At 41.5% G+C, this 25,396-nt stretch overlaps 5 protein-coding genes across 5 annotated transcripts; 2 read left to right on the top strand and 3 right to left on the bottom strand.

The window, feature by feature from the left end:
- Positions 1 to 297: 297 nt before the first annotated feature.
- On the bottom strand, positions 298 to 11,616 carry mycbpap (mycbp associated protein). The gene is made up of 19 exons (XM_034546138.1): positions 11,595 to 11,616; positions 10,359 to 10,429; positions 10,065 to 10,206; positions 9,801 to 9,907; positions 9,461 to 9,644; positions 8,863 to 8,978; positions 8,596 to 8,746; positions 8,206 to 8,324; positions 6,156 to 6,280; positions 5,585 to 5,693; positions 4,505 to 4,697; positions 4,169 to 4,356; positions 3,930 to 4,076; positions 2,986 to 3,084; positions 2,657 to 2,784; positions 2,420 to 2,547; positions 2,206 to 2,342; positions 786 to 947; positions 298 to 381 (listed from the first exon to the last, which is right to left on the bottom strand). The coding sequence occupies exons 1-19, from the start codon at positions 11,614 to 11,616 to the stop codon at positions 298 to 300; spliced, it is 2,412 nt and encodes an 803-aa protein (XP_034402029.1).
- An 816-nt stretch (positions 11,617 to 12,432) lies between these two features.
- si:dkey-27j5.5 (GTP-binding protein Rhes) lies at positions 12,433 to 13,778 on the top strand. Its single transcript, XM_034540129.1, has 2 exons — positions 12,433 to 13,045; positions 13,234 to 13,778. The coding sequence occupies exons 1-2, from the start codon at positions 12,433 to 12,435 to the stop codon at positions 13,776 to 13,778; spliced, it is 1,158 nt and encodes a 385-aa protein (XP_034396020.1).
- Positions 13,779 to 17,385: 3,607 nt separating this feature from the next.
- LOC117739373 (GTPase IMAP family member 7-like) lies at positions 17,386 to 19,527 on the top strand. Its single transcript, XM_034545741.1, has 3 exons — positions 17,386 to 17,535; positions 17,742 to 17,813; positions 18,373 to 19,527. Exons 1-3 carry the CDS (start codon positions 17,421 to 17,423, stop codon positions 19,302 to 19,304), a joined length of 1,119 nt encoding a protein of 372 aa, XP_034401632.1. The 5' UTR covers positions 17,386 to 17,420; the 3' UTR covers positions 19,305 to 19,527.
- Positions 19,528 to 20,837: 1,310 nt separating this feature from the next.
- Positions 20,838 to 22,108, bottom strand: LOC117739383 (GTPase IMAP family member 4-like). The gene is made up of 2 exons (XM_034545754.1): positions 22,022 to 22,108; positions 20,838 to 21,902 (listed from the first exon to the last, which is right to left on the bottom strand). Exons 1-2 carry the CDS (start codon positions 22,041 to 22,043, stop codon positions 21,094 to 21,096), a joined length of 831 nt encoding a protein of 276 aa, XP_034401645.1. The 5' UTR covers positions 22,044 to 22,108; the 3' UTR covers positions 20,838 to 21,093.
- A 2,055-nt stretch (positions 22,109 to 24,163) lies between these two features.
- LOC117739681 (GTPase IMAP family member 4-like) lies at positions 24,164 to 24,865 on the bottom strand (the record flags this gene model as incomplete). The annotated part of the gene is made up of 1 exon (XM_034546137.1): positions 24,164 to 24,865. A coding segment is annotated over one exon (702 nt), but the record flags the coding sequence as incomplete, so codon positions are not given.
- Between the last annotated feature and the right edge of the window lie 531 nt (positions 24,866 to 25,396).

The raw sequence follows: 25,396 nt of genomic DNA, 5'->3' as shown, positions 1-25,396 counted from the left end.
ACGCGCACATACGGCCCCCGGCAGGCCACGCACGCATGCAGCATGCACGATCACAGCGGTGAGCGTGTATGGAGAGGCAGGCAAGGGGGCGCTTGGCGTGCAGAGTCAGCGGTCCTGTTAACCGACTATCGAGTGTGAGAGTGTGAATGACACATGACGAATATTACCGCGCATCCACTGCGCCGGAAGAGTAATCCGTTTATTGATTTCACAAGGAAAGAGGGTACAAACAAGAGATTCGGGAATCCTCTGCGACACGTTTGAAGTACATTTGCTTGGTGGGCTCCTGCCTGTCTCTCACGTGTCCTGTTCATCTCCCTCGTCAAGCGCATCCATATGGTCACACAGGTTGTCCACTAGGTCTTCCATCAGCACGTAAACCTGTCAGATACATATCGTTGAATGTATTTAGAGGATGTACTTGACAGATTTAGTGCTTCATAAAGTTGGGGGACTCACGAGAGACAACAGGTCAAAATTAAAGAAGAAGAGGTAGAGACCATGACTTTTAATGTCTAGTATGGATCAAGCTCCACAACAAAGAATCCTACATTTTCCATGCAGCCGGACAGTGTCTTTTGTATAAAGCAGACTTTAAAAGTCTCAAACCCGACCTGAGTTAACCTTGATGACATCATCAGGGTAACTTTCACAAACTTTAGAAATATTCTCAAAACAGATATTACCCAATTGTTGCCACAGGTTAGTATTCCTCATGATGAGTATGCTGAACTATTGTGAGAGCCCCTTTAAAGTAAAATCTGTAAGATAATTCAAAGACTTGCCTTTGTGTGCAGGAGCGGTGTGTAAACGCCCTCCAGTTCTACATTCGGAGGTTGCGGACTGACGCTGTCTGGGAGGATAGCAGTCAGCGAGGCCGTTTTCTTGTCTTGCTTTTCCTGAGTGGGTTTCCCCACTTCCCTTCTTTTCCCCTTCTTTTTGCTGTCCTGTACGACAGAACACAGACTCACTAATGCATGACGGCTTTTACTGAGCACTCAGTACGGTCAAATGTCCACAACGAGCTGGCTGGTAAGCAATCCTATGTCAGTGATTAATATATTAGATGTCATGTGCTGTTTGAGGTAATGTATAGCTGTGTGCGTGTATACGTGGACCACAGATGGCTTGGACTGGTCTGCTATTAATTCACACTCTGGATGCACAGTTGGAGAGCAGGTGTACATTTTCACACTGTCCTGTTACCATGGTTCCCTGTGAGTAATAGGCGGTACCTTAACTATGACTCAACCAGCACAAATACACAGACACACAGTCAAGACTCTGCGTCTCTAGTCCATTTCTACATTTTAAATGTACCTCTCTCTATTTTGACGACGGTGGCTGACAATGGGGACACAAACCATTCGGGGAGAGATGTCATAACGAGTCCGGGGCAGATTCACACCCAAAACATGATTTATGTTATGACCAACTGAGCCCCCAGGACGCATCCTCTCTTCTGTATTTGAGCAACACAGTCAGTATCCCTATTAAGAAAAGTTGCTGAAATTCCGATTCATGAATAATACGATGCAAAGTGGGAGGGATGGGTGCAGGATAATAATCATCTGCATAAAAATCTTCACCAGTCATACAAAAACATGAATGGCCACGACTGTATTATTGTTAAGCGACTATAATGACTTCTCTGGAGGGCAACACACGTGATGGAGAGGACTAGCTTCCTACACTTAGTGGGAAGACTGAATGTGACACACACACACACACACACACACACACACACACACACACACTGTGTATAAATACAGGGCCTTAATTATTCACTAACACTAACATGTATTATTACACAAATGATTACACAGTTGTTTAAAGTGACAACGGTGCTCCTCCTATAAATGAAACTAACCCCTCAGTGTTATAGAGAACTCAGCACACATGACATTACAAATATTGTTTCAGAAAACTAACCAACAGAACATCAGATTGTAGGTATACGCTGTAGTGAGAAGCAGGCAGTAGGTGGCCGTGCTGTGTGGAGGCCGTCTATAGTAACAAGAGCTGTCGTGTTGACTGGCGGATGAATGAATGACAAACTGACAGCTTGTTTGAAGTCATAAAGTTGTGTTTCATTCATGCTCATGAGCACATTTGAGTCTGCTGCCACTCAGTGGCAAAACTATTTATAGTAGCACATTAAAAGTGAGCCAGCTACACAAACACATATACCTTTTCTCCCCTCACCTCCACTGATTTTTCAGTTAAAGCTGAGTGGGACTCCCATTGGTTGTCATCTTTAATTCTGGACCTCGTCCCATTCCCCTCTGGAGCAGCTGCTCCTCCCTTGTTCTCACTCTTCTCACCTTTGTTATCAGCCACATCTGCGGTGTAATAACACAGCAATATGCAGCATGAATCTTCACCAATATATGTCTGATTGAAAGTCTGTGAGTCTCACCAGCATCAGAGCTTGGGGGTTCCTCCTTTTTATCGACCCATGTGTCTTTCTCTGGAAGGCCCTGCAGGTTTCTGAGCTTCATGGCCTCAGCAGCCATCGTGTCAAGCAGTTTACTCCACAGCTGCTGCCTGCAGGGGGCACCACACACTATGCTTACCACATCAAGTGTGCAGGTGTGGATCACGAGTGTGTATGTGACAGATCCAAGATGCTATAATAAGGCTGCTAATGCCTCACCCAAAAGCTGCTGCTGTTAGCTGGTGGTGATTACGTTGAGAAGGTTCAGAAAGTTGCAGAAGCAGGGAGCTGAGCTGGGCCAGGCTCTTCTCCTGTGCTGGCTCTTGCTCACACAGAGACAGCACAACCTCAAGTAGAGAACAGACAAATGCACAAATATGTTATGTTGCGTCTTTGATGCATCTGCACGGTGTACCATTTTACAGAGGGGTGCACAGTGCATTCAAAGAGGCCCGTGGATCTACCGGCTACATGTACTGCTACTTGAATATTTGTTTTTACATGTACCGAGTTTGATCAAGCACCATAACATCACATTATTTCTCTACCTGTCGGAGTGTATGGACAGAGAAGTCCCAGGTGCTTTCCGGATGCACTTCTTGCCACAGTGTCTTTAGGTCCTCCACTGGCTGAGGAAGGTACTGCAACTAAAACAATGCATGGAGCAGTTCATTATGTGAGGAGTATAAACGCATGTTATAATTTTGAATCACTCCTCAAGGGAAGAGAAGAATATATGTGGCTGTGTGGTGACAACATGTGATCACGTAAAGAGAGCTGTAATCATCGTAATATTTGGAAATGACACGTGACTATTAAATGAAAGTCCTCCATTTATCCCAAATAGATTGTCTACAATAAGAGATGATATTTCCATTTCATGTTTGGTTACTCTTAGCATTCTTGTATCCAGTTATTTCCTCCGAAGTCTCTTGCTTTTGTCCAATATAGTTATCCCGAAGAGACCTTTAAGTCAGTCGTGCTTTATATTCCCTGCTAATTAACCCAGTTAAAGCCAGGTTCATATTACACTGCCATGGCAACATAATCTCTTTTGTACTAGAGACAACACGGACTGGTTTAAGATTGTATCAGTGATTATCTATTTTTTATTATTGTGCTACCATAAATTAGGATGGCAATAATAGAATTGCAGGTTGGCAAAATCCAGGTTGGCAAGGGGCAGCTATAATCAGTGAAATGACAAAAAGAGCAACATTGCGAATGGGCCCATTATTTGAATGAGGTGGTGCGACAAACACTCAGACTGAACACAAACACTCTGTACAAAGAAACATGTCTAATACATCAGTGAGACATGAATGTGGGCCACCCTGATGTATGATGAGCAACGTGTCTCCAACTATATGAAACAAAAATATTTGTTTTATAGGATCATTCTCGGCCGGCAATGCTGAACTCATAAGGATAGTACAAAAACATAAACTCCACTGATGACTAAGATAAGTGTAAGATGCTTTAAGGAAATTACCTTGGGGTATTTGCCCAAAAACACTTGCTCTTCAGTGATGTAGAGTTCTGCCGGAGAGCTGGGTCTCTCTGGGGTGCGGATTCCCCAAAGCACCTCATCCACAATCGACAGACACAGTTTTACCTTCACTATCTCTTCCAGCTTTGTCTGCTCGTGCACACACAACATAGACACAGACAATAAAAGAATGAGTTAAGAATGAGTCATGTCTCACTTTCAGACACATAGGTCAATTGCACCTCTATGAAAAGCCTCTGGTCTGCAGTGTTGTCCTGGTACAGAGCCACTCCTCTCAGTGTGACCTGCATGGAGGCTCCTTGCAGCAGCACAGGGTGGGTGTTGAGCTGCCATCGTTCAGTTTTGATGCCTGGCTCCTGGGATTTAAATATGAACTCAACCCGCTGGGCGTCACCTGGACGAATCACACCTGGATGGGAGAGGAAGCAAAAATGTAAAGCAGGAAGGCGCGTTGCTATACTGGTTGAAAGATACAGTATGATGGTCTGACAGGGACAAACAGCGTATGGAGTGGGGTTAGGGTTAGGCAGCAGGTGTCTGGTAATGTTTGTGTGTACCAGAGGATGAGTTGAAGTAGAAGTGCAGACTCTTTGTTTGTGATCGCAGTAAAGGAAAGCTGTGTGGCACGGGAAGCTGCTCCCAGCTGTAGAAGATGGCTGTGCTGCCCTCATTGTGCAGATCCAGGTGCGAAGAGGCTCTTTCACCAGTCGGGGCCTCAAATATTAAGGTGGCACTGAGTCCTACTTCTCCCTGGTCAATAAGCGAATGAGAGAGAGAAGGTGACACAAATCAAAGCACATTGACATTGATAAAAAACAACAACAAAAAACACTTTGTTGTTAGCTTAAGTCTTTTTAAAATTCAGACTGTATGGAGAAGGCTGTTGATATGAGGATCTGATTTGCACAACATGGGCACCCAGCACCGTAGATTGATCAAGTATGTGAGTCACATGTATCACTCATTACTTGGTCCACTCGACTGCAATAAGATTGATGTACAAATAAATAAAATACTGTCTTTTCTTACAGTACGGCCTGAACTTTCTTCTAATTTTTAGAGGGGGGAAATCATAAGGGATCACTTGGTCTGTGACAGTGTAGACAAAATACAGTCAAGGCATACAGACCTGCTTGGGGCAGCAGTAGAGCGGCCAGGTTCATCTACTAATGATGACTGAAATTGCCTCTTGGGACTTGTAGTATCAATTGATAGGGACCTTCTTATTTTAGGCATGTAGCCTTGATTGGATAGAGGTACATTTGATTATTGTAGTTTTACATATCTATACATTGATTAAGTGTTTGCTTTGGTGTTTATTGTGGAGGAATGATATTGGTGATTGCCATAGAGTAAATGGTCTTGTATTTATGCCTTCCTATTGCATGTGAGGTATGACATGTGGGACGGGTTGCAGACTTGCAGCTACTCTCTATTTAAGATGGCTTCTTATTGTTACAAATCATTTGCCTAATGAAGGTCTAGCACTTAACATAAATGTTCTTTTGGAAGTTAGACAGTGTGCAGGATTCTGTTTGTAACTGGAGAAACAAACATAAATCAGGGCAACCTGTAACATGTCGTGATTTGACATTCATACACACCAACCAACCTTCGTTGTAAAGGTTGTTCCGTACCTGGTTAGTGGTAGAGTTTCCAGTCCAGCTAGCAAGCTGACCACAGAATCTCAAGGCAGGAATGAGCAGAGCATCTGGCCGTACATCATCAGAGTGTGCCAGTGGATCGCTGTAGAAGACAATGAGACAGCAGTACTCCAGTCAGTCATACGGCGTGTCCCGGCTCAGGCGCTGGATCCTTCAAAGGACACAGCCCACAAGCTAGAAACTAGACTGCCCACCTCCCAAAGGAGAGCCCTAAGGTGCCATTATGCAGTCAAGTGTTTCTTCTCCAAATAGAAATGTTCAAGCTTGGCATCAGTAAGCTGCTCTCAGCCAGGCGAAGTGTGAGGACCAGTGACAACAGAGACCATTTTCACAACATGAATTTGAAGTACATGTAAAATTCTAAAATTGAGGACAACTGAGTCCCACATTAATGGAAAATATATCCAGATATTCTTTTCTGAAATATATGGTAAACAACTTGGCCACATGTGATATACCAACTTAATTATTGCAACATTGAATTGATCGTTGATTCACTCATTGCATTTTTTTGTGCCTTTGAAATCAGTAAATCACAGCTTACAGGTTCTCCTTCTTCATCTTCTCGTGCTCGTTCTCCTCTTCCTCCTTCTCCAGGAGGGGACCACGACCCACTGAGACAAGAGTGAATGGCTCGCTCGAGCCAATAACCTCCAGTCCATTGATTTCCTGTAATCAAAGTGACACAGAATGGTGGTCGTGAACAAAGTGGTCTGCTTTGTATGTCCATTCAACATTCAGATTTTCAGGATACACCTGTCCTCTCCACGCGCATCCAGAGAGTGCAGCGAGAGTAAAAGACGAGGTGTTGAGGAACACACCGTCCAGTTGGCAGAGAGACACAAACAATACACATGTACTGTTCTCCCCCTCTTCCTGAGGCTCAAACGTTAACGTACTTTTAAGTAACATCGGAGGCTTTACTTTCTTCAACTTCTTCCTCCCCGTCTACTTACCTCCCTCTCTCTTTATTTATAGCTCAAACAGCTCACCTTTTCTCAACCATCTCTCTCCCTTTACACGTATGTCACAAACTCCTGGACAAGTCAGATGCTGACAGAACAATCTGTTACTGTCGGTGTGTTTCTCAGGAGGTAATTCAGACCCCAAATCACCTCAGCATCACATTCGCCACCAGCACGATGGAGCACTCTTCTACCATTTTTTTATGTCACGAGCACAGATGTGTGCGTGTGTGTGTGTGTGAGTAGGTGTGTGTGTGTGTGTGTGATAGTGTGTACTGCATAGAGAGCAGCAAGGCAAGACCAGTCTCTTTTCTGTCACCCTCCCAGATCTCAACAGAGCCTATGACTGGACATGCTCCAGAATTCATAACTGTGGGCACTAGTGTTTTTATAGATAATCTCATTATGCATGTGTAGACTGAATGTACATTTAGCAGGTTATGAAATATATCACCACATATTGGCACAACAGCATTTGAACAGGTTTAAGGCTGTGTGCCTGCATGCGTATGTTCACTCGTGTGGCCGTGCGTGTGCATCTGCTTGTCTGCCTTGTTCATGTCCTGTTCCTTGTACAGGAAACCCAGAACAGTGTGCTCAAGGCTGGATAATCACAGGCTGTTTGTGAAGACTGCAGCTCCAGAGACAGTGTCCTGTGGGTGTGAGCAGCTTCAGAGGGCTGTGTGTTTGGCCAGTGAGTAGTCCAATAAAGTAGTTGTTTGGGTTCAAACCAAAGATCTGAATCTGTGCTGAATGAGTTATGTGAAATTAGGTTATTGGACGATGTTAGAGAGACCAAAAATAAAGTGTAATGTGAATAACATCGGATTTGGATTGTGGCGCCACAACTTTCCGGTTCTAACATAACTCCAGATGGATCGCTGGAGGCATCATACATTACAGATCCAATGGCGTTGTACCAGCCAATCATCAGAGTACCCAAAAGGTAATGAACATCTCCAACTTTGACATGTTTCTATGTTTACTTGGGTCTCAGGGAGAGAGCAGTTCAACTTAAGGATGTGGGGCATTTTACATTTGAAAAGATATAACTGAAAGTAATCTTTGCTGGTCTCAAACATACATTATATGTCGCAGTTATGACAGAAAATTGATGGAAAGGAAATGTATCATGAATATACATAAATGTACATACACACAAGTGTAAGTTTACAAGTCTAAGACCCATTTTTAGTGTTTTTACAAAGATGTTGAACACTACCTAAAAGATTAATGCTGTACCAACCAAAAGGCCATTACAACTGTAACAGCATGCTATTAGAATGTGTGCCTTAGATATTCTCTTTTGTAAAATAATCTATTTACTAATAATGTTTTCCATTTTTTCCTTGTTTTCTGTGGTTGCCACCATGGAATGTTTCATTTTTAGTTACTTAACGGCAAACATGAGCGCTGATACTGATGTATCTGCAATGCGCTCGTCCTATATATTGTTTAAGCTCTCGTTGAACAACTTTTGACCTTTTCAACCATCAGATTTATTAGGAAATGTTACAAGTTTAAAACAGCAAATCAGAGGGAGCAAGGGCCTATTGCAAAGCTAAAATAAGACCAGTTGTGTTTATTTGAAGCTAAAGTCAGTGTTATTCCGTTTGTATATTTTGTTACCGGCTTTTTCATGTCCATGTCCCGTAGAACCTCTCCAAGCTCCTGACACCGGCGCTGCAGGTATGCACTCTGGGCCCAAGTCCGAGAGGCTGGACGCAGAGTCTTAGCACAAACTATTCCTTGAGGATAAAACATTTCCCACAGAGAGAATACATTTACCCAACCTGAACTTATTTCAAGATGCTTTGGGATTGCCCTTAATGCCAACTGTGCTTATCAAAGATTTCTCATCGATGGGGAAATTGTACTGCTTAACTGTCACTTTACATATATTTTTGTGTGAAATTAGGGACACCACTGGGTTTCAGGTGAATGCACAATCAGTAGAAACAGTTTTGAGAACAAGGCAGAGGACACAATATGGGACACAGCGTGGGTGTCTGCGTGTACCTGATTCCTGGTGTATGCTGCTCGGTTGTCCCACGTGTGTGACAGGCTCCCGTCTGCCCTGCTCTGTCTGAGTCAGAGTGGCTGTGATGCCACTCATCTCATCTCCATAATGGTGGGGCAGACTCCAAAACTCACTGCCCACACGGTAACCCTAAGCCATAGAAATAACGGTAAGGACACACGTGGGGTAAAATTATGTATATAACAAAGATGAGATATGATTCCGACAAATGACAGAAGACCAGAGAAAGCAAATATGTGTAATACATATCCAGAGTGGATGAGTGGCATGACTTGGTTTAGAAACTCCCTCTTCTCCTGAGTTTCTCTGAAATGGTTAGCTTGGTTCATCAGCAAGTTTTCGACTGGCCTGCCGAGTAAGTCTGGAAAGAGTTGAAAGGAGCAGATGATGAAGAAAGAGATAGATAGAAAGTTAATGCATATGTTATAAATTGAATAGTTGTGAGAATTGAGCGCATATCTTGCTCGTTAATTGTCTTAAAAAGAGAAACCTAATTTTAAATTATGTATGAGATTATTTTTCTAAATCAGGTTCAAATCTTTTATAATATATTTATTTTATTTGTATTGATCTATTATCAATATTTATAAAACTACAGGTAAGTGAGTTTAGTGTGGCTTCTCTCACATCCTTGCAGTTGTATACAAGTTTCAGATTCAGATGATTTTTATTTCCAACACGGGGAAATCCTTTGTGCTCCGACACTACATGAAGACACTATAATTCCACAGTAAAAACAATAGAATAAAAAACACAGCAGCACAACATACTCATAATAAAACACATTTAAGGCTGGAATGATGACTTTCTGGAGCAGGTTGCTGTATTCCCTGACCAGCTCACCAGATAAGAAGTCCTGCTGCTGCCTGCGCTGCATCATGTGTGTATGCCAATGCTGCAGAGCATTACACTGCACATTTCTGTGGCCTGAAGGGAGGCCATGCCCACTCCCCACAGCCTCAGAATGATGCGTCTCTGGGGCCTCGGATGGATCATATCTCCTGGACTTTGGGATGCGCTGCGCCCACTGGATGGTGGAGAAGGAACCAGAAGTGACTAAACGCAGCACAGTCAATGGATTTGAAATGCATTTGTCAGTTTTGTCAGCTTTTTTGGTCGACAGATTCGAAATGATGTATGTCAACAACTTTCACCATGATCCCATTATGTTTTATGACTTTACCTCTGTCTTCCCTTTGGCCTCCAGATAACTTCTGAAATCCTCTAAACTGCCCAGGATGCTGTGTGGAAGAACCATCCCATGGTCATCAAATCGAAGCCCTTCCGATCCTGGAAAGAGAAAAATAGGACAAAAGAAAACATCTATTTTAGCCACATGGGTGCATATTATGACTAGGATAACATCTCTTTTTATCTTCAGGAACTATTTGAATAAGCTATTGTACAGTCTATAATTATCCATGAGGGCAAAGGAATTTGACAAAACCTGTGTAGTCCAGAAGTTGAGAGTAAGGGTCCAGTTTCACTGGATGCACAGCCTCCCTTACTTCATCAGCTGGCTGTGTTTTACGCACACAAGCCATGAGCGCTGGTTTTTGATGACCCTTGGGTGGCTTTGGTATATGAATCTGCAGGCATCATCACATTCTCAGTTACATATACAAATGCATTAAAATGTAAAAACCTTGGTGCCACACAAACACGATTTGTATTTTATTGGGGGGGAAAAAGAAATGTTCCAACTAAATGTAAATAATGTGCACGGATGAAGTGGGCTCACTATATTGAGGTCCTGTAGGTGAATGGCAGGAGCCTGCATATCCTCCTCTGATGTTTTTAGCTTATTGTTCTCTGGAGGAGAGGAGACATATGTTAGAAAAGGGCAACAGTTTGTGTGTGCTTGATGCTGTGTTCGGTCAAACAGAGTGCTACAATACCTCAAAGTATTTATTTAATCACTGCACACAGAGATTACATGAATTCATGATGTTTTTTGTGATCCCCTAATTTAAAAATTTTTGACGAACACACACACACAAACACAAACACACAAACAAACACACACACACACACACAGACAAAGAGATTAACCTTGAATACTGACATGGTTATGCAATTCAGTTAATTTCTCCGTATCTATCAGTGCCTGGTTATAGTTTCCATGGCCACACCAACAATGATTAATCCTTTTTCTTCTGTAAGTGTTGTGCCTCACTTCCTCCATGCTTTCCGTCACAGACTCAGTAAGTACAGTTATTCAGATAAGTGCCCTAGGCAACAGGCGCCCTAGGCAACAGACGCCCTAGGCAACAGATGCCCTTGGCCCTTGAGGAAATAAATTGCTGCAGCACTTTGATATGTCTTTACAAATGAATCTCTCCAAAGCATATGATGCAGCCCTATTTTTTGGTTTAGATCTTGTGTATTTCTTCCCGACATTCAAGGAATCACATCCACATTTGCTTTTCACTGTAATTGTATGAACAAATGATTGAATGCAACTAACACCCATGTGCTTTTGTCATTTCCATTAATACTAGTTTATACCTCTACTCCACTGTGTCAGTACTTATTTACTAATGCGACATTTGTTAGATAAATCTACAGTTACTTTGCCCATTAAGAATAGTTCATAAAAAGAGTAAGAGTACGAGTTTTTATACTTTAGGAAGCCTACTGCTAATAGTGCTGTACTGTAGGCAGGACTTGTACCTGTAACAAGTAGGCCATGCTGCGTCTCCACTGTGGTGTTACTACTAACTTACTAAAGTACTTGGAAGAAGTAACGTTACTCAGTTGTAACGTTAACTCCTGGCTGAGTAGCGGCTAAAGTTACTTCTTCCAACACGTTGCCTACAAAGAGGAAACGTTTCACACACACAGGGGCAACGACCTCGGAGTGTGATACCCATCAATGTAATATGTGAACAGGTGGAGAGATGTTAGCGAGCCTACATTGAACTTATCTTTCGAGGGGAAGACGCAGACAGAGGGAGTTGTAGTTACGTGAGCTGACCTGCGGGACGTCTGAACTCCATCTTCGGGGACTCGCTGCAGCTCGTGTGTTCTAACTGCCGTGAAAGCAACCTGACAACGAATGTGGCGTTGGTTAGCCAGCACGCTAACGCTGCTAACAAGCTAACTTCTAGCCCGAGTATGGGTTCACTAGTGGTAGCCATGGCAACGGGTGCCTCAACGTCACGGAGCAGCGAAAGAGCCTTTCTTTATTCTTTCTTATTTCTTTCTTATTTTTTTCTTTCTGAAAACCTAAAAATGTACCGAAACAAAAAACACAATAAATAAAAATCACCACCACAAGAGAGACAACGAACAGGAGCAATGAACAATGTAGTTTATACATATATGTAGGCCTAAGTCCTCGATAACACCTAAAAGAGTTGAACGAGTTCCTTCCTTCTTTCTTATTTCGGGGAGTGAGTATGGGAACACAAAATGTAGACCTAACAAGTTAGGCTAATGTACTTATACAATAGCCTATAGCAATACTAATGTCAACATAATAATCCCAATAATTTAGGACATATAATCAAATTTGACACACACTTGAAGTTATCATGGGATTTCAGAAACATGGTAAACATGGTATGTGGTCTATGCTCAGTGGTATAGTCCGCATCGAGTTTTGTCAACACGGTGTTCTCCTGAGGAACAAATCGACCCGCTCTGTCAGTCAGCGTGACGCGGATGAATCACTGGGTTGAGGATGGCCTATATAAAGACAACTGACATCAGCCTCAGCGCCAGAGAAAGCTTGAGTGTGACTATGAAAAGTCAGACCGCAGATTCTGCCCACTATGTTGCGTGTAGCCAAGGGCCAACATCATATTAAAACGATGGATGGAGGCAGCATCTCCACCGGAACACAGACCACCCCCATCCCGGTTGCGCACCAGCTCAGCAGTTCCACCGCTGATGGTCCCCAGTTTCATGGTAATATGGACGGCCAGTGCGCCGGGTCCTCCAGAGTCTTACTGGCATACAAAAACGCGTCGCAGCATCTGAGTTCATCGGGAATTAAAATGGGATTGGGGATACTTAAAGTGGCCTCGTCTCAGTGGAAACAGGACAAGAAGACGCGCTCAGATGTAGCCGTAAGGCAACTGTCCACAGCCAACAGCAGTCATCCCTGCAAGAGATCCCCACTTGATCATCTGGCAGCTTTGGTTCTCCACGGGCAAACCCGGCAGCGCCAAATTGGCCAAGCGCAAGCACCGACCAAGCCTCAGAACTGTAAGCGCATCGTGGTCCTCGGTGCGCCGCGGGTCGGCAAGACCTCCATCCTGAGAAGATATCTTACGGACGGATTTGTGGAGGAGTACAGTCCCACCTCCGAGGATTTCCTTAGGAAACTGTTTCGTATCCGCGGAGAGACTTACCAAATTGACGTGCTGGACGCGTCCAGGGAAAGGGATTTCCCAGCCAAGAGGCGGCTGTCTATCCTCACTGGTGCGTATTGGCTCACTATGTCTGCAGAAACTTACAAACGCTTGTCATTTGATTTTTTTGTCACAATAGAAGAGTCGTTGCAATTCATATAGATGTGTGTGCGTAAATGCTATTCTCTCTCGAATAATTCATGGGTAAAAATGTCAACGATTAGAGAAAAAATAATAGATTTTGTTTCTTCTTTGCAGGAGACATTTTTCTCCTAGTATTCAGTCTAGATGACCGGAGCTCTTTCGACGAGGTGTGCGCCCTGCGATCGGAGATCCTGGCGGCTAAATCCAAGCTCACCAAATCCTCTGCGGCGGAGCAGTGCGCACAGCCGCAGGTTCCGCTGGTGGTCTGCGCCAACAAGGTGGATACCCTGAAGTCTGAGGGAGGAATATCTAAGTCCGAGGTGCTCCAAGTACTCGGTGACGACTGTGCCTATTTTGAAACATCTGCTAAGGAAAGCACGAATTTAGAGGAAGTCTTTGAAACTTTGGCAACGCTAGGCGGGCTTCCGGCTGAAACTGGCCCGTCTCAGCATCGCAAACTCTCCCTCAGTTCCTACCAGGCAATGCGCACAGGCCGTGTGCCGGGGAGGGGCTGTCAGGCCCCGGGGCGCGATGAAGCCTGCGGTGCTCTGTACCCACTGGCCCGTCGGCCGAGTTTTAGCACGGATCTCCGACAAGTTATTGGGTCACATACCGCAAGAAAGCCGGGCAAAGCGCTGGAAAAATGTCGGATTCAATGAGAGAATCACAGTCTGAGACCAAGTTTACAGAGCAGATAAAAACAAGGAATAAAGCACTGATGTCCATGTTGTACATAATATAATGCAGTATCATTGTGTAATTTAATGCACTTGAGATGATGTTTTCAAATAAAGATATTTTTTTGATATCATAATGGCTATTGTTTATTTACCCAAGAAGCTGTGTATTGTATGTATGTATGTATGTATATATGTATGTTTGTATGTATGTATATGTATGTTTATATGTGTATGTATGTAGATTGATAGATAGTTACTTTATTATTCCCACAAAGGGTAATTGTTTCGCTACAGCAACATTTATACATAAAGTAATATTAAATATAAAAAATGCACAATATATAAAAAAATTAGAATATAATCATATTTAATTAATTATGTATGTATGTATGTATGTATAATCTCTATCTATCCATCTCTATCTATCTATCTCTATCTATCTATCTATCTATCTATCTATCTATCTATCTATCTATCTATCTATCTATCTATCTATCTATCTATCTATCTATCTATCTATCTATCTATGTCTAAGTGTGTGTGTTTGTGTGTGCTATCTTTTCAACTGTGAAGGAGAACGTAGGAGGATGTTGAGTCAGGAACTTCATCATTGTATGACTGTTGCATACTCTATATTCATATTAGATAGCAACTTCTCTCGCCCACTCTACTTTTTATCTCTGTGTGTGCAAATATGTGTGTGTGTGTGTGTGTGTGTGTGTGTGTGTGTGTGTGTGTGTGTGCGTATGTTGCCAGAATACCACAGCCCCAATTACATCCTGAACAATCAGATTAGTGAAGCTTTGTAGCGCCAAGATAGGATGCAACTCCAAACGTATACATAAATGAATAAAAGTTACATTACAGTGTATAATGTCTGTGGCCACCATTCATTTTGATAGCTTGGTGGTAATAACAAATACACCTTGCAGTAGTTGTTAATGAACTGGATGTTTTTCTGTGTGTGCTGCACTTTGCAAAGGCCGTTCGCTCCTCTAGCTGGAGGTAGAGCGTTTCCATGGCCACTGCTTTTAAGTGTATATTCAGCCCACTCAGTCTTTACACTTACTAGACCTCACATGATCCTTACTAGCAGCATTTGTAAAAAGAAAAGAAAATTAAACAGTGCAATAATAAAAGGATTGATAATGCCACACGTGCACAGTGTCACCTAAAAATAGTGATAGTGCCAACTCTTAAATCTCTTCGTTACGCATTAAACGTGATAATCACGCCATGTCACTTGCGAGAGCCCGTGTGTGATTCTAAAAAGAGAACAGTGAGAGTAGTTTCATTTCTCACAGAGCTCTAATTGGGTGCCATTATAAAGATGTGTGGTGTGCGAATGTGAGTCACAACGCCTGAAAGCCACACAACCGAGCGGAGGCAGAGGCTCAGGGATATTTGGGCACCTCAGAGAAAAACTATTATTTTAAACAAAAAGAATGCAAAATAATATCCACTAAAATGTATATATTATATACAATATATATATATAATATATAATATGTATATATGTATTATCCTGTGTAGTGTAACTCACCAACAAGAAAAATGATAATGTATCATGCAGTTGTAAATTAAGATACAATTAAAATGACACTTGACTGTTCACTAAGCCTCGAAGAGAGTTATGAGTTACTGTTGCTGTACCTGTTTAAGGCCCTAAGTGGTGAAGATAACAGGGCAGGTTTACCACAAATCAAAGTCACATCTGTTAAAAAATTAGTTCACACTTTATTTTCATCTTCTTTCTCATTAGTAGTTTGTTTGAATTATTCTGAGGAGTTAATGTTTTGTGTTTCTTGACATATTGATAAAAGTTTATGCGTCTATGTTTTCTGCTGTTGCGTGATTGGAAGTTCACATTGCAGTCCTTCATTGTTATAGCAATCAATGCACAGACACACACACACACACACACACAGGCACACAGACACACACACACATACACACCTGCAGGCACATGCACACAAGTAGGATAACAGGCTTCTTTAGGTGAACTGAAACGTGACGCTGTTTCTCTACTCGGCCTTGTCCTTTACAGGAAATATTGTTCTTCTGCTGAGGCTGCACAACCCCCCAGTTTTACGAACGCGATGCATCGCTTTTCTTTTTGTTACTCACATTCTGCGAGCTCAGGAGGAAGATAAATGGATGCTGTATTTGTACAAACTGTTTGAGCGTTCATGCCCTGTTTACGTAAAAGTATCTTCCCTTTCACTGATGTTCAACGGTGTTTTGAGTAGTTTCCATCATTTTGTTGAGACCTTGGTCTCATAAAGTATATGGTTATATCCAACTATACTTTGTAAAAGCTAGTTTGTAAAATGTTCATCCAGGAAAAAGCCTCTACTATGAATTCGGGTCTCCTGATGCACACAGCCAGTATTGGACCGGCACCTCCACCACTAATGTAATCACCAACGTTTCAGGACTTTCTATGACTTCCAACATGAGCATGTCTACACCTATAGTGTTCGGAGAGTTTGCTTGTCAACACTCCAATCAGTCACTAGTTCACAGCAGCTGGGGCGAGATCATGCCACGGAGATAAAGATGAGAGGAGGCAGGTGGCTTGTCACGCAAGTGATAGAGAATGTAAATGATAATGATGGAACAAGCACACACACAAACAAACACAAACACAAACAAACACACACAAACACCTGCCAGCAGATTTTGGCGCCCAACTCTCTAACATGAACATGTATGCATAATTGCTCTAAAAGTACTTTATGTTGAGAAAATTACATTAAATTTAGCTATGCTAAAAGTGAAACCTGGAACCTAGAACAGTTCAACATCATTGTTTTTAGACAGTTTGCTGTTGTCTGATTGTTGTGCGGTAAAACAGTCTGAGGAAACACTTAACACATATCTGTTTTAATGTGAGAAGAGTGCTTTGCTTGTTTCATTATATAACCAAACAACTTAAGGCACAATTTAATTGGTCATTTTTGTTTTAATCAAAGCAATTATTTGCTTTAATATATATTTTTTACCTACAGATACCTGTTCCAGAGAGGTCTGGAGGATCCCAGCTTGCACCCTGCTTGTGCTGATTATGCTTGTGCTGATCACGTTATGTGGTGAAACTGCTCTCTGCCAACACCAACACAAAGGTAAGTGATTGAAATAATGCCATTGGTGCTGCGTGTGTCTATATGGAGCCCTTTAAGTAACAACATGTAGTAAAAGGTTGTGAGTCAAAAACATGTCTGCTGATAAAATAAATATAATATTAATTTTCAGTAGTTTACTCTTCCATTTATCTTCCACAAACTCATTTGATACTTTAATTAAGTGTCTAGCTATATGCCTTAAGTATATGACTTTTTGATATGTTTGTTTCAGCTGTCCAGCTATATTTAAGATATTTAGGCTTAGATGTGAGGCTTTCTGGTTGCCTCGTAATGTGGTTATAAGACAATGCTTATCAATTAAAGACTTTGAAATACTTTTCTTGTTGTGGTTGCACTTTCTAACATATAGCAGCCATGCCCATATACAAACCTATTGGACAGCCTCTTTGGGGATGCACATTTTCAGATGTGAACTAAAGACAATACAAGGAAATAGGAAGCCCCCCGAGCAACTGACTTCCAGAAGTTTCCCAGAATGCTAACGTCTAGAGCGAAGCCACAGAGCTTGTCTAAGCTCACAACTCGGGCCTGGAACAACACATTTGGCCAGGAGGGAACTGGAAAATATACATCTGAAGTAATGGCTGAAGGTAAGACCATCGATGTGACTTGTGTTTGAACAAAACAGCCGTGATCTGGTTTCTGTGAGATGCAACACCGTCTGTGACGCTGGGACACTGTGACGCTAGAATGGGCACAAGAGGGACATCATACAAACGTAGACCTTGATAATGATGTCATTGACTAATAGTGTACTTTTTTGTGTGTGTATCTATTGTATTATTTCTTTTCACAGCAATACCACTGCGAGAAAAGAAACAGCAAACTCTCCCTCGGTCTGATGGGTGTGGTCTGAATAACGTTGACGGTATGCTCATTCATTATCTCTCATATCTGTATACCACCTACTAACAAAGAAACACTTTACACAGATTGTTAATAATGGCTTTATTAATGCAAGTACAAGGAATATTAATGCTTTTAGATAACACATAACACGTTAAGGTTGCAAAACTACCTTTTATCTGGTGTTTATTCCTCTCTAATATTACTTGAAAAATGTACAAAACTAAAATCTTTCTTTAATTTTCTAACATCTATAACCGTAGACTTACTCTACTCGTCATTAACTTTTTGCACCCCATAATGTTTTCAATGGCCAATAATAAAATGTTCCTTCCATTACAATAAAAAATAAGAGTGTGCAGTTTTAATTCTACATTATGTGGACAAAGTTGTCTCTTACTACATCCGTGGTTTACATGTTACATGTATGGCACATGCGCTTTACTTCTTGTACATTACTGCCACCAGTTGTGCTTCTTTGTGCATTGGAAAAGCATTGCTCTATGTAGCTACTTATGGTCGAAACCTCAACAGGTTGCCTTTTAAAGAACTCAGCATTCATTGTGCTTCTGCTGTTACAGCTCTGGATTTGTCCGGAGTGTTGCGGATAGTCCTGGTGGGCAAGACTGGATCAGGCAAGAGTGCATCAGGAAACACCATTCTTGGAAGAGCCGCCTTCAAAGAGGACCCGAGCCCTGAGTCTGTGACCAAACACTGTGAGACACAGAGCGGGGAAGTGGACGGGACGGCGGTCCAGGTGATCGACACTCCGGGTCTGTTTGACACAGGCATCACAGAGGAAGAATTAAAAACCAGAATAGAGGAGTGCGTCAAGATGTCAGTGCCCGGCCCACACGCCTTCCTACTGGTGATCCGGCTCGGGGTACGGTTCACCGAGGAGGAAAGAAACGCTGTGAAGTGGATCCAGGATAACTTCGGAGACGATGCCTCCATGTACACCATCATGCTGTTTACATGCAAAGATCAGGCCAAAGCTGACAATGCTCTGAAGGAGTGCAAGGAGCTGCGGAGACTCTCCATTACATTTGGACGCAGGTACCATGCTTTCAACAACAACGACACAGAGGACCAGGTGCAGGTCAAAGACCTGGTCACCATGATTAAGGAAATGATACAGGATAACGGGGGGAAACACTACACCAACGAGTTGTATGAGAAAGCCCAGAGGAAGCTGAGAGAGGAGGAGGAGCGGAAGCAACAAGAGGAGGAAGAGAAGAAAGAGGAGGAGAGGAAAATGTGGGACGCAGAGAGGGAGAAGAATGAGAAAGAGAGAGAAAAGGAGAAAAAGGTTAAAAGAAAGAATATACGCGTGGCCTCAGCTGCTGCTGTTTTGTTGGTGGCGGCCGGCGTGATTATAGCCGTGGGAGCCGACACCACGGTGGCTTTGGCTCTGGGAGCTCCTGTGCTCGTCTTGGCTGTGCTTTGTGGTTTAGCCGCCTTTTGCTTATGGAAGGGCATACGATGCAAAGCCAAAGCAAGTGTTCCGGTTTAAAAATGTGGGAGGCAAGTGACAAGGACATCTGCAGTATGTGACCCTGAATATACAGTAGAAGTATTGCACACATTACTATTTACTGTTTCGAGATCATCAGTGAATGGTGTTGTTTTGGCCTTTTCTGCATTCTGCTTCCAAAAGTATTAAGTTTTGACGCAACATTGCAATAACAGAAGTATGTGATTTTAATGCTGACAGTAAACAAACGGTATGAAATGCGTTTTCTTTTGGTTTTCTTTTCATTCATTTATTGTTTGGAGCTTATAAATGAAACCCAGGTCCTGACTATGAGATCCCTAATAAACATACCGTTAGAATGTATTGAGATATTGTGCTATAGATCTCATAACGTTTTTAAGTACAGTATTTTTACACAGTTTATACATTCATAACTTGTGATAATTGCAGAACAGAATATCCTAATGCTCCTTATTTAAACTGTGATCGGTTGTTGGCCTTGCTTTATTATTAGTAACATTACTAGCTCACATCCCGAAAGGAAACAAGGAGACAATGGTAAACGTCCGCTGGCCGATCACATTTCACTGAGGAGGCATTGTTAACAAAGCAAACGCCTCACTATACTGCCAGCGCATCCCTGCCGGCCACCAGCACATAACATCTGCGCACAATGACCAAAAAGTCCTTGAAATGATGAGCTGGAGTCATCCACGTGTGAATCAAATTAAGGGTACTTTTGCTTTGAAATGTCGGGATGAAGCTGAATTACATTTCTTCACAAACTGTTTGCACAATGATAACAAACTAGTAGACATATAGCTGATTTGAGTAAGACCTTTGTGGTACTTGAAATGCATTATTCAGTGCTTAGCTTGCTTTGTTTGCTTCATACGTTTCGCAGGTCTGGCAGATTAAGTCTTCATCCATTATGATAATAAAAGAAAGAAAAATACATGAATAAAATGCATTAGGGAACTAAGATTGACAGTTTTCACATGGTTCCAAACTTTTTGATCGTTTTCTTTGTTAAGTAGTTTTTCTTTTCATTACATATGTGAAAATAATTCAGGTTTGCATCCGTCACATTAATATTTTAGCCCAAGAATGGCAACCTCCTCTCTTTGTGCCTTTATATCTGAAAGAAACAATCCCCTCAGGTTTACTTCTTTGTCCACTAGAGGACAGAGTTGGGTCGTGTTTTCAAATTGGATACTGAAGCAGGACAAATCCAATACTGTATTTCCATTTAAAAGCCAAAATGTATTGTAACATTTACATTTTGTGACATGCGGTATTTCCCATTTGTGATGATTTGATATTCTTGTTTTATATGGGTCACCTTTACATTAAAACCTGTACATCAATAAGTAATGCACGCTACAGGTTAGACATTCACACTAAACAATGAAAGCCTTTTATGATTGGAGTGATTACTGGATTTCACAAGCATATTCAGAGTGCTTTGAACTTTGAGTTCAAAGATTAAGGTTTAGCTTTCACTGTACAATTCAGTATTAGAGTGAAATGCAAAACTTAGAGAACCAGTTGGACCACAATAACAGTCGCAAAATAAAATACATTACACCCTTACAAATCAAACAGAACAATTACATTAGTGTTCTCCGGACAATAATATTACGGATAAGAAGTTAAACTATCAACATTTAAAAGATTGGCCATAAAAGGTTAATTTATCGCTTAAAGCAGGCAAGCTGTGACAAATATGCATGCATGTAAGAAATTATATGAAGTTTTGCAAAACCATATGTGTACATGAAACGACAATCAAAGTTATGACCCCGTAAGTTTCTCAGCTGTCTATTGTTTAGCGTTTCACCCACTGCTCGAAGACTTTAGAAATACCTGCACCAGTGAACATTAACACTAGTCTCATGGTTATAGCTGAGGCACCAGCTACAGGGACAGCTGTGGCTATTCCTGCCCAGATCAACTGAGTACATACAGTGTTCAAATAGCCTGCCCATCTACTCCATCTTTCCTTCGAATTCTTCTTTGCCTGGGCCTCTTCGTACATGCTTCTGGTATAATGGTTACCATTAAAGTGCACTATCTTGTCTATCTTTTCAAACAGATCAGCCACCTGAGTGCGATTTCCCATGCATGTGTTGTCAAACACAGTGTACCTTTCTTTATAGACACTGATTAACTCCTTGAGATCAGGATCTTCGCCTAAATACTCCCAAATGGACTTCCCCTTGAGCGCGTCGCCCCGAGTGAAGAGCACCAGAGAGTAATTGGAGAATTCCTCACCGAAGTTGTCTTCAAACCACTTGACAGCTTTCTTCTCCTCTTCAGTAAAGCGTGCATCCAGTCTGATCACCAGCAGGAATATGTGTGGTCCGGGGTAAGACAGATTGATGCTTTCCTCTATTTCCCTTTTCAACCGGTCTTCTGTAATCGCCTTGTCACAGACTCCCGGGGTGTCGACCACACTCACAGTTCTTTCATCATAGTGGTCGCTTTCTTTGACACATGTCTGTGTCACAGAAGAAGGACAGATCTTTGAGGTGAAAGCTTCTCGTCCCAGGATGGTGTTCCCTGTTGCACTCTTTCCTGATCCAGTCTTCCCCAGCAGGACAATCCTCAGGTCCCTGACAACCGGAGAGCTGCAGTCTGTGGACAAAAAGACAGAGAGACACTTCAGTTGAACTTCTGAGAGCTTTTGGGTCAGCTCACATAAGAAGAGCAAAAAGTCTGCACTACAGTATATTCCTACAAGTAAAGACACTCACCTTCTATTGAGGTTGAATCCATTGTGTTGTAGAAAATGAAGTCAAACCAGACTTTGAACCACTAGCTCTGTCTGTGCAATTATTAACCTTTCTCTCTCTCTCTCTCTCTCTCTCTCTCTCTCTGATCAAATGGAAAATGAAACTCTAACTTTCAGAAAGCTGGTTCAAAACATTTAAATAGTTTAGGTGGAAAGCAGTTGACACCATAATCTCAAATTTGGCACAAACTTTTCATGGAAATGTGGCACTTTTCTACTGACATGTCCCCTTCATTGATAATCATGGTAATCCTTATTGCACGACACAATACGGAACTGCACAATGAACTGCTGTTGTCGGCCCACCACATTGTACACTGAGAAATTGTATGAATAAGTCAAATAAAGTAAATTAGAATATATTTGGAAAAAAATAGGTATAAAAAGAAATAGCGTAAAAGTTGAATACAAAAATAGAAAACAGCACAACTCAAACTATACTATACTTACAAAGTTTACACCTACATTACACTCATTCAGCCACACAATAAGAGTAATATAACTGGTAAGTTACAGTGCAAACAAAGACGATGGTAGTGGGAGTGAGGGAGTAGTGCAAACAATAAATAATAAATAGAACAGTTCAAATTGAAGAATAACATTTATTTTTAAGCAAGACGCTTTGAAAATAGATGACATTAAAACTAATGCAACACCTCTGGGTGCCTTTTTTTGTTTAACAACATCTCATTTTCTGTGCCTAATCAATGCAATGTGCTGTCAACTATTTTCATTGGAACTACTTTCTACTGAAGAAATGGTCTCTATAAAAAGAGTTGAGTGATTATAATGCCAGTCTGGGGAGTGGAAGACAGGGAGTGACCTTTCTGATGCGATGCCCGTGTTCCCGTAGAACCAGTTGTCCCAGATGTTTGTTCTGCAAGGCTATGGTTACTTTCTGTTTTGAAATATCTTTAAATAATGTTAAACATGTCCATGGTTACCAGGATCAACTGTGATCAGTGTGTTCTCTTTGCTTGCAGTCATCTTAAAAGCATGTTGGCAGCTTTCCACTGTGCAGAGTATGATGTTCAGAACACCTTTTCATACCTGTAATGCTGAATGAGTGTTGTTGTATGGCATCATTACATATTTATTTATTATGCATGCAATGCATTGTGTCTTCTGCACTGAAAGGAAGAGTTTGACACTCTGGAAATTACTCTTTTTTTATATACCTTCTTGGAAAGAGTTAGACAAGCAGATCGATAAATGCAACATTTTACATCCCTTTATTTTGATTTCTTCTCAGTTGAAAAATGCATTTGTCCCAAACTATTTAATACATTATTACATGTTAATGCAGAATGTGAATGTTCCTGTAGTTGGTACCAAAAAGTATAAAACGTATATTCCTTTCCTTTTTCTTTTGAATATCAACAGGAGCTTTGACTTGACACTGATGGCTAACTGGCGTCCTGTTAACTGAAGTTGCTGACTGTATGTTTTCCAGCTCACATCTTCCTACAAGAGATTTTCAATTTTAATATGACCCACAGTGGTTCTGTGTCTTATGAATTCACTGATGCCCTGGAAGCTTTTGATGGAATATTTGCTTTCCAAACTGCGATTTCCATCTAATTTAAACTCGATACAACAACACTTTTTGAAGCTTTTATCACATTATTTTATTTCTATCTTTTAAATAGAACAATTACAATAGTGTTCTTCACACAAAATGAGATTCAGGATATCAGTGTACAGCATCAACATTATACAGCTACATTAGATTACATTACATGTCATTTAGCTGACGCTTTTATCCAAAGCAACTAACAATAAGTGCATTAAACCATGAGTCCAAACTCAGAAAAACAAGAATCAAGAAAGTACAATTTCTTCAATAAAGTTAAACTACAAAGTGCTATCAGTAAGAGACATTTAAGTGCTACTAAAGTGCTACTACGGCGCTACCAGTTGGTCATAAAAGGTTAATGTACAGTTTAAAGCAGGCAAGCTGTGATTAATTAATATATATGCATTAATTATGAAGGAATGCAATGCAGCTTTGGTGAAAAAAAGTCTAATTTGAATTTAGTGTCTCAAAGAAGGCAATGAATGGAATGACCTCACTGGTTTCCTTAAAGGATCATGACTTGACAACTCAACTGTCTGTTTTAGGTTTCATCCACCACTCGATTACTTTTGTAATCCCTCCTGCACCTGCCAAGATTACAGGCGTTTTCATTGATCCAACTGCTGCTTTCTTTGCAATAAAAGCACCAGCTACAGGGACAGCTGTGGCTAGTCCTGCACTGATCAACTGAGTACATACAGTGTTCAAATAGCCTGCACATTTACTCCATCTTTCCTTCGAATTCTTCTTTGCCTGGGCCTCTTCGTACATGCTTCTGGTATAATGGTTACCATTTAAGTGCACTATCTTGTCTATCTTTTCAAACAGATCAGCCACCTGAGTGCGATTTCCCATGCATGTGTTGTCAAACACAGTGTACCTTTCTTTATAGACACTGATTAACTCCTTGAGATCAGGATCTTCGCCTAAATACTCCCAAATGGACTTCCCCTTGAGCGCGTCGCCCCGAGTGAAGAGCACCAGAGTGTAATTGGAGAATTCCTCACCGAAGTTGTCTTCAAACCACTTGACAGCTTTCTTCTCCTCTTCAGTAAAGCGTGCATCCAGTCTGATCACCAGCAGGAATATGTGTGGTCCGGGGTAAAACAGATTGATGCTTTCCTCTATTTCCCTTTTCAACCGGTCTTCTGTAATCGCCTTGTCACAGACTCCCGGGGTGTCGACCACACTCACAGTTCTTTCATCATAGTGGTCGCTTTCTTTGACACATGTTGGTGGTCATCGAGGCTTCATCGTTTACAAATACAAATTGAGATCGATCTGAACCAGTCTTTGTAATAGAATGTCATGATCAATGGTGTCGAACGCAGCACTAAGATCTAACAAAACAAGCACAGAGATGAGTCCTTTATCTGATGCAATTAGGAGATCATTTGTAGTTTTCACCAGTGCTGTCTCTGTGCTGTGGTGTTTTCTAAATCCTCAAAAAAACTATTATGATGTAGAAAGTCACACAACTGATTTGCGACTACTTTCTCAAGGATCTTAGAGAGGAAGGGAAGGTTAGAGATCGGTCTGTAATTAGCCAACACCTCTGGATCAAGAGAGGGCTTCTTCAGTAGTTTAATTTAGGTTTAGGATTTATTAATAGGCTTGAGTTAAAGATGGATATATGTGGCCCTGGGTCAAACAGCATGATGCTTTCCTCTATTTCACTTTTCAACTGGAGCTTTTTGGTCTTTTTTCGTATATTCCTACAATTAAAGACACTTGCCTTCTAATGAGGTAGAAAGTACCTGA

This window comes from Cyclopterus lumpus, chromosome 1 (assembly GCF_009769545.1).
Source record: "Cyclopterus lumpus isolate fCycLum1 chromosome 1, fCycLum1.pri, whole genome shotgun sequence".
NCBI classification, from domain to species: domain Eukaryota; kingdom Metazoa; phylum Chordata; class Actinopteri; order Perciformes; family Cyclopteridae; genus Cyclopterus; species Cyclopterus lumpus.
This window is presented reverse-complemented; position numbering and strand designations above follow the sequence as displayed.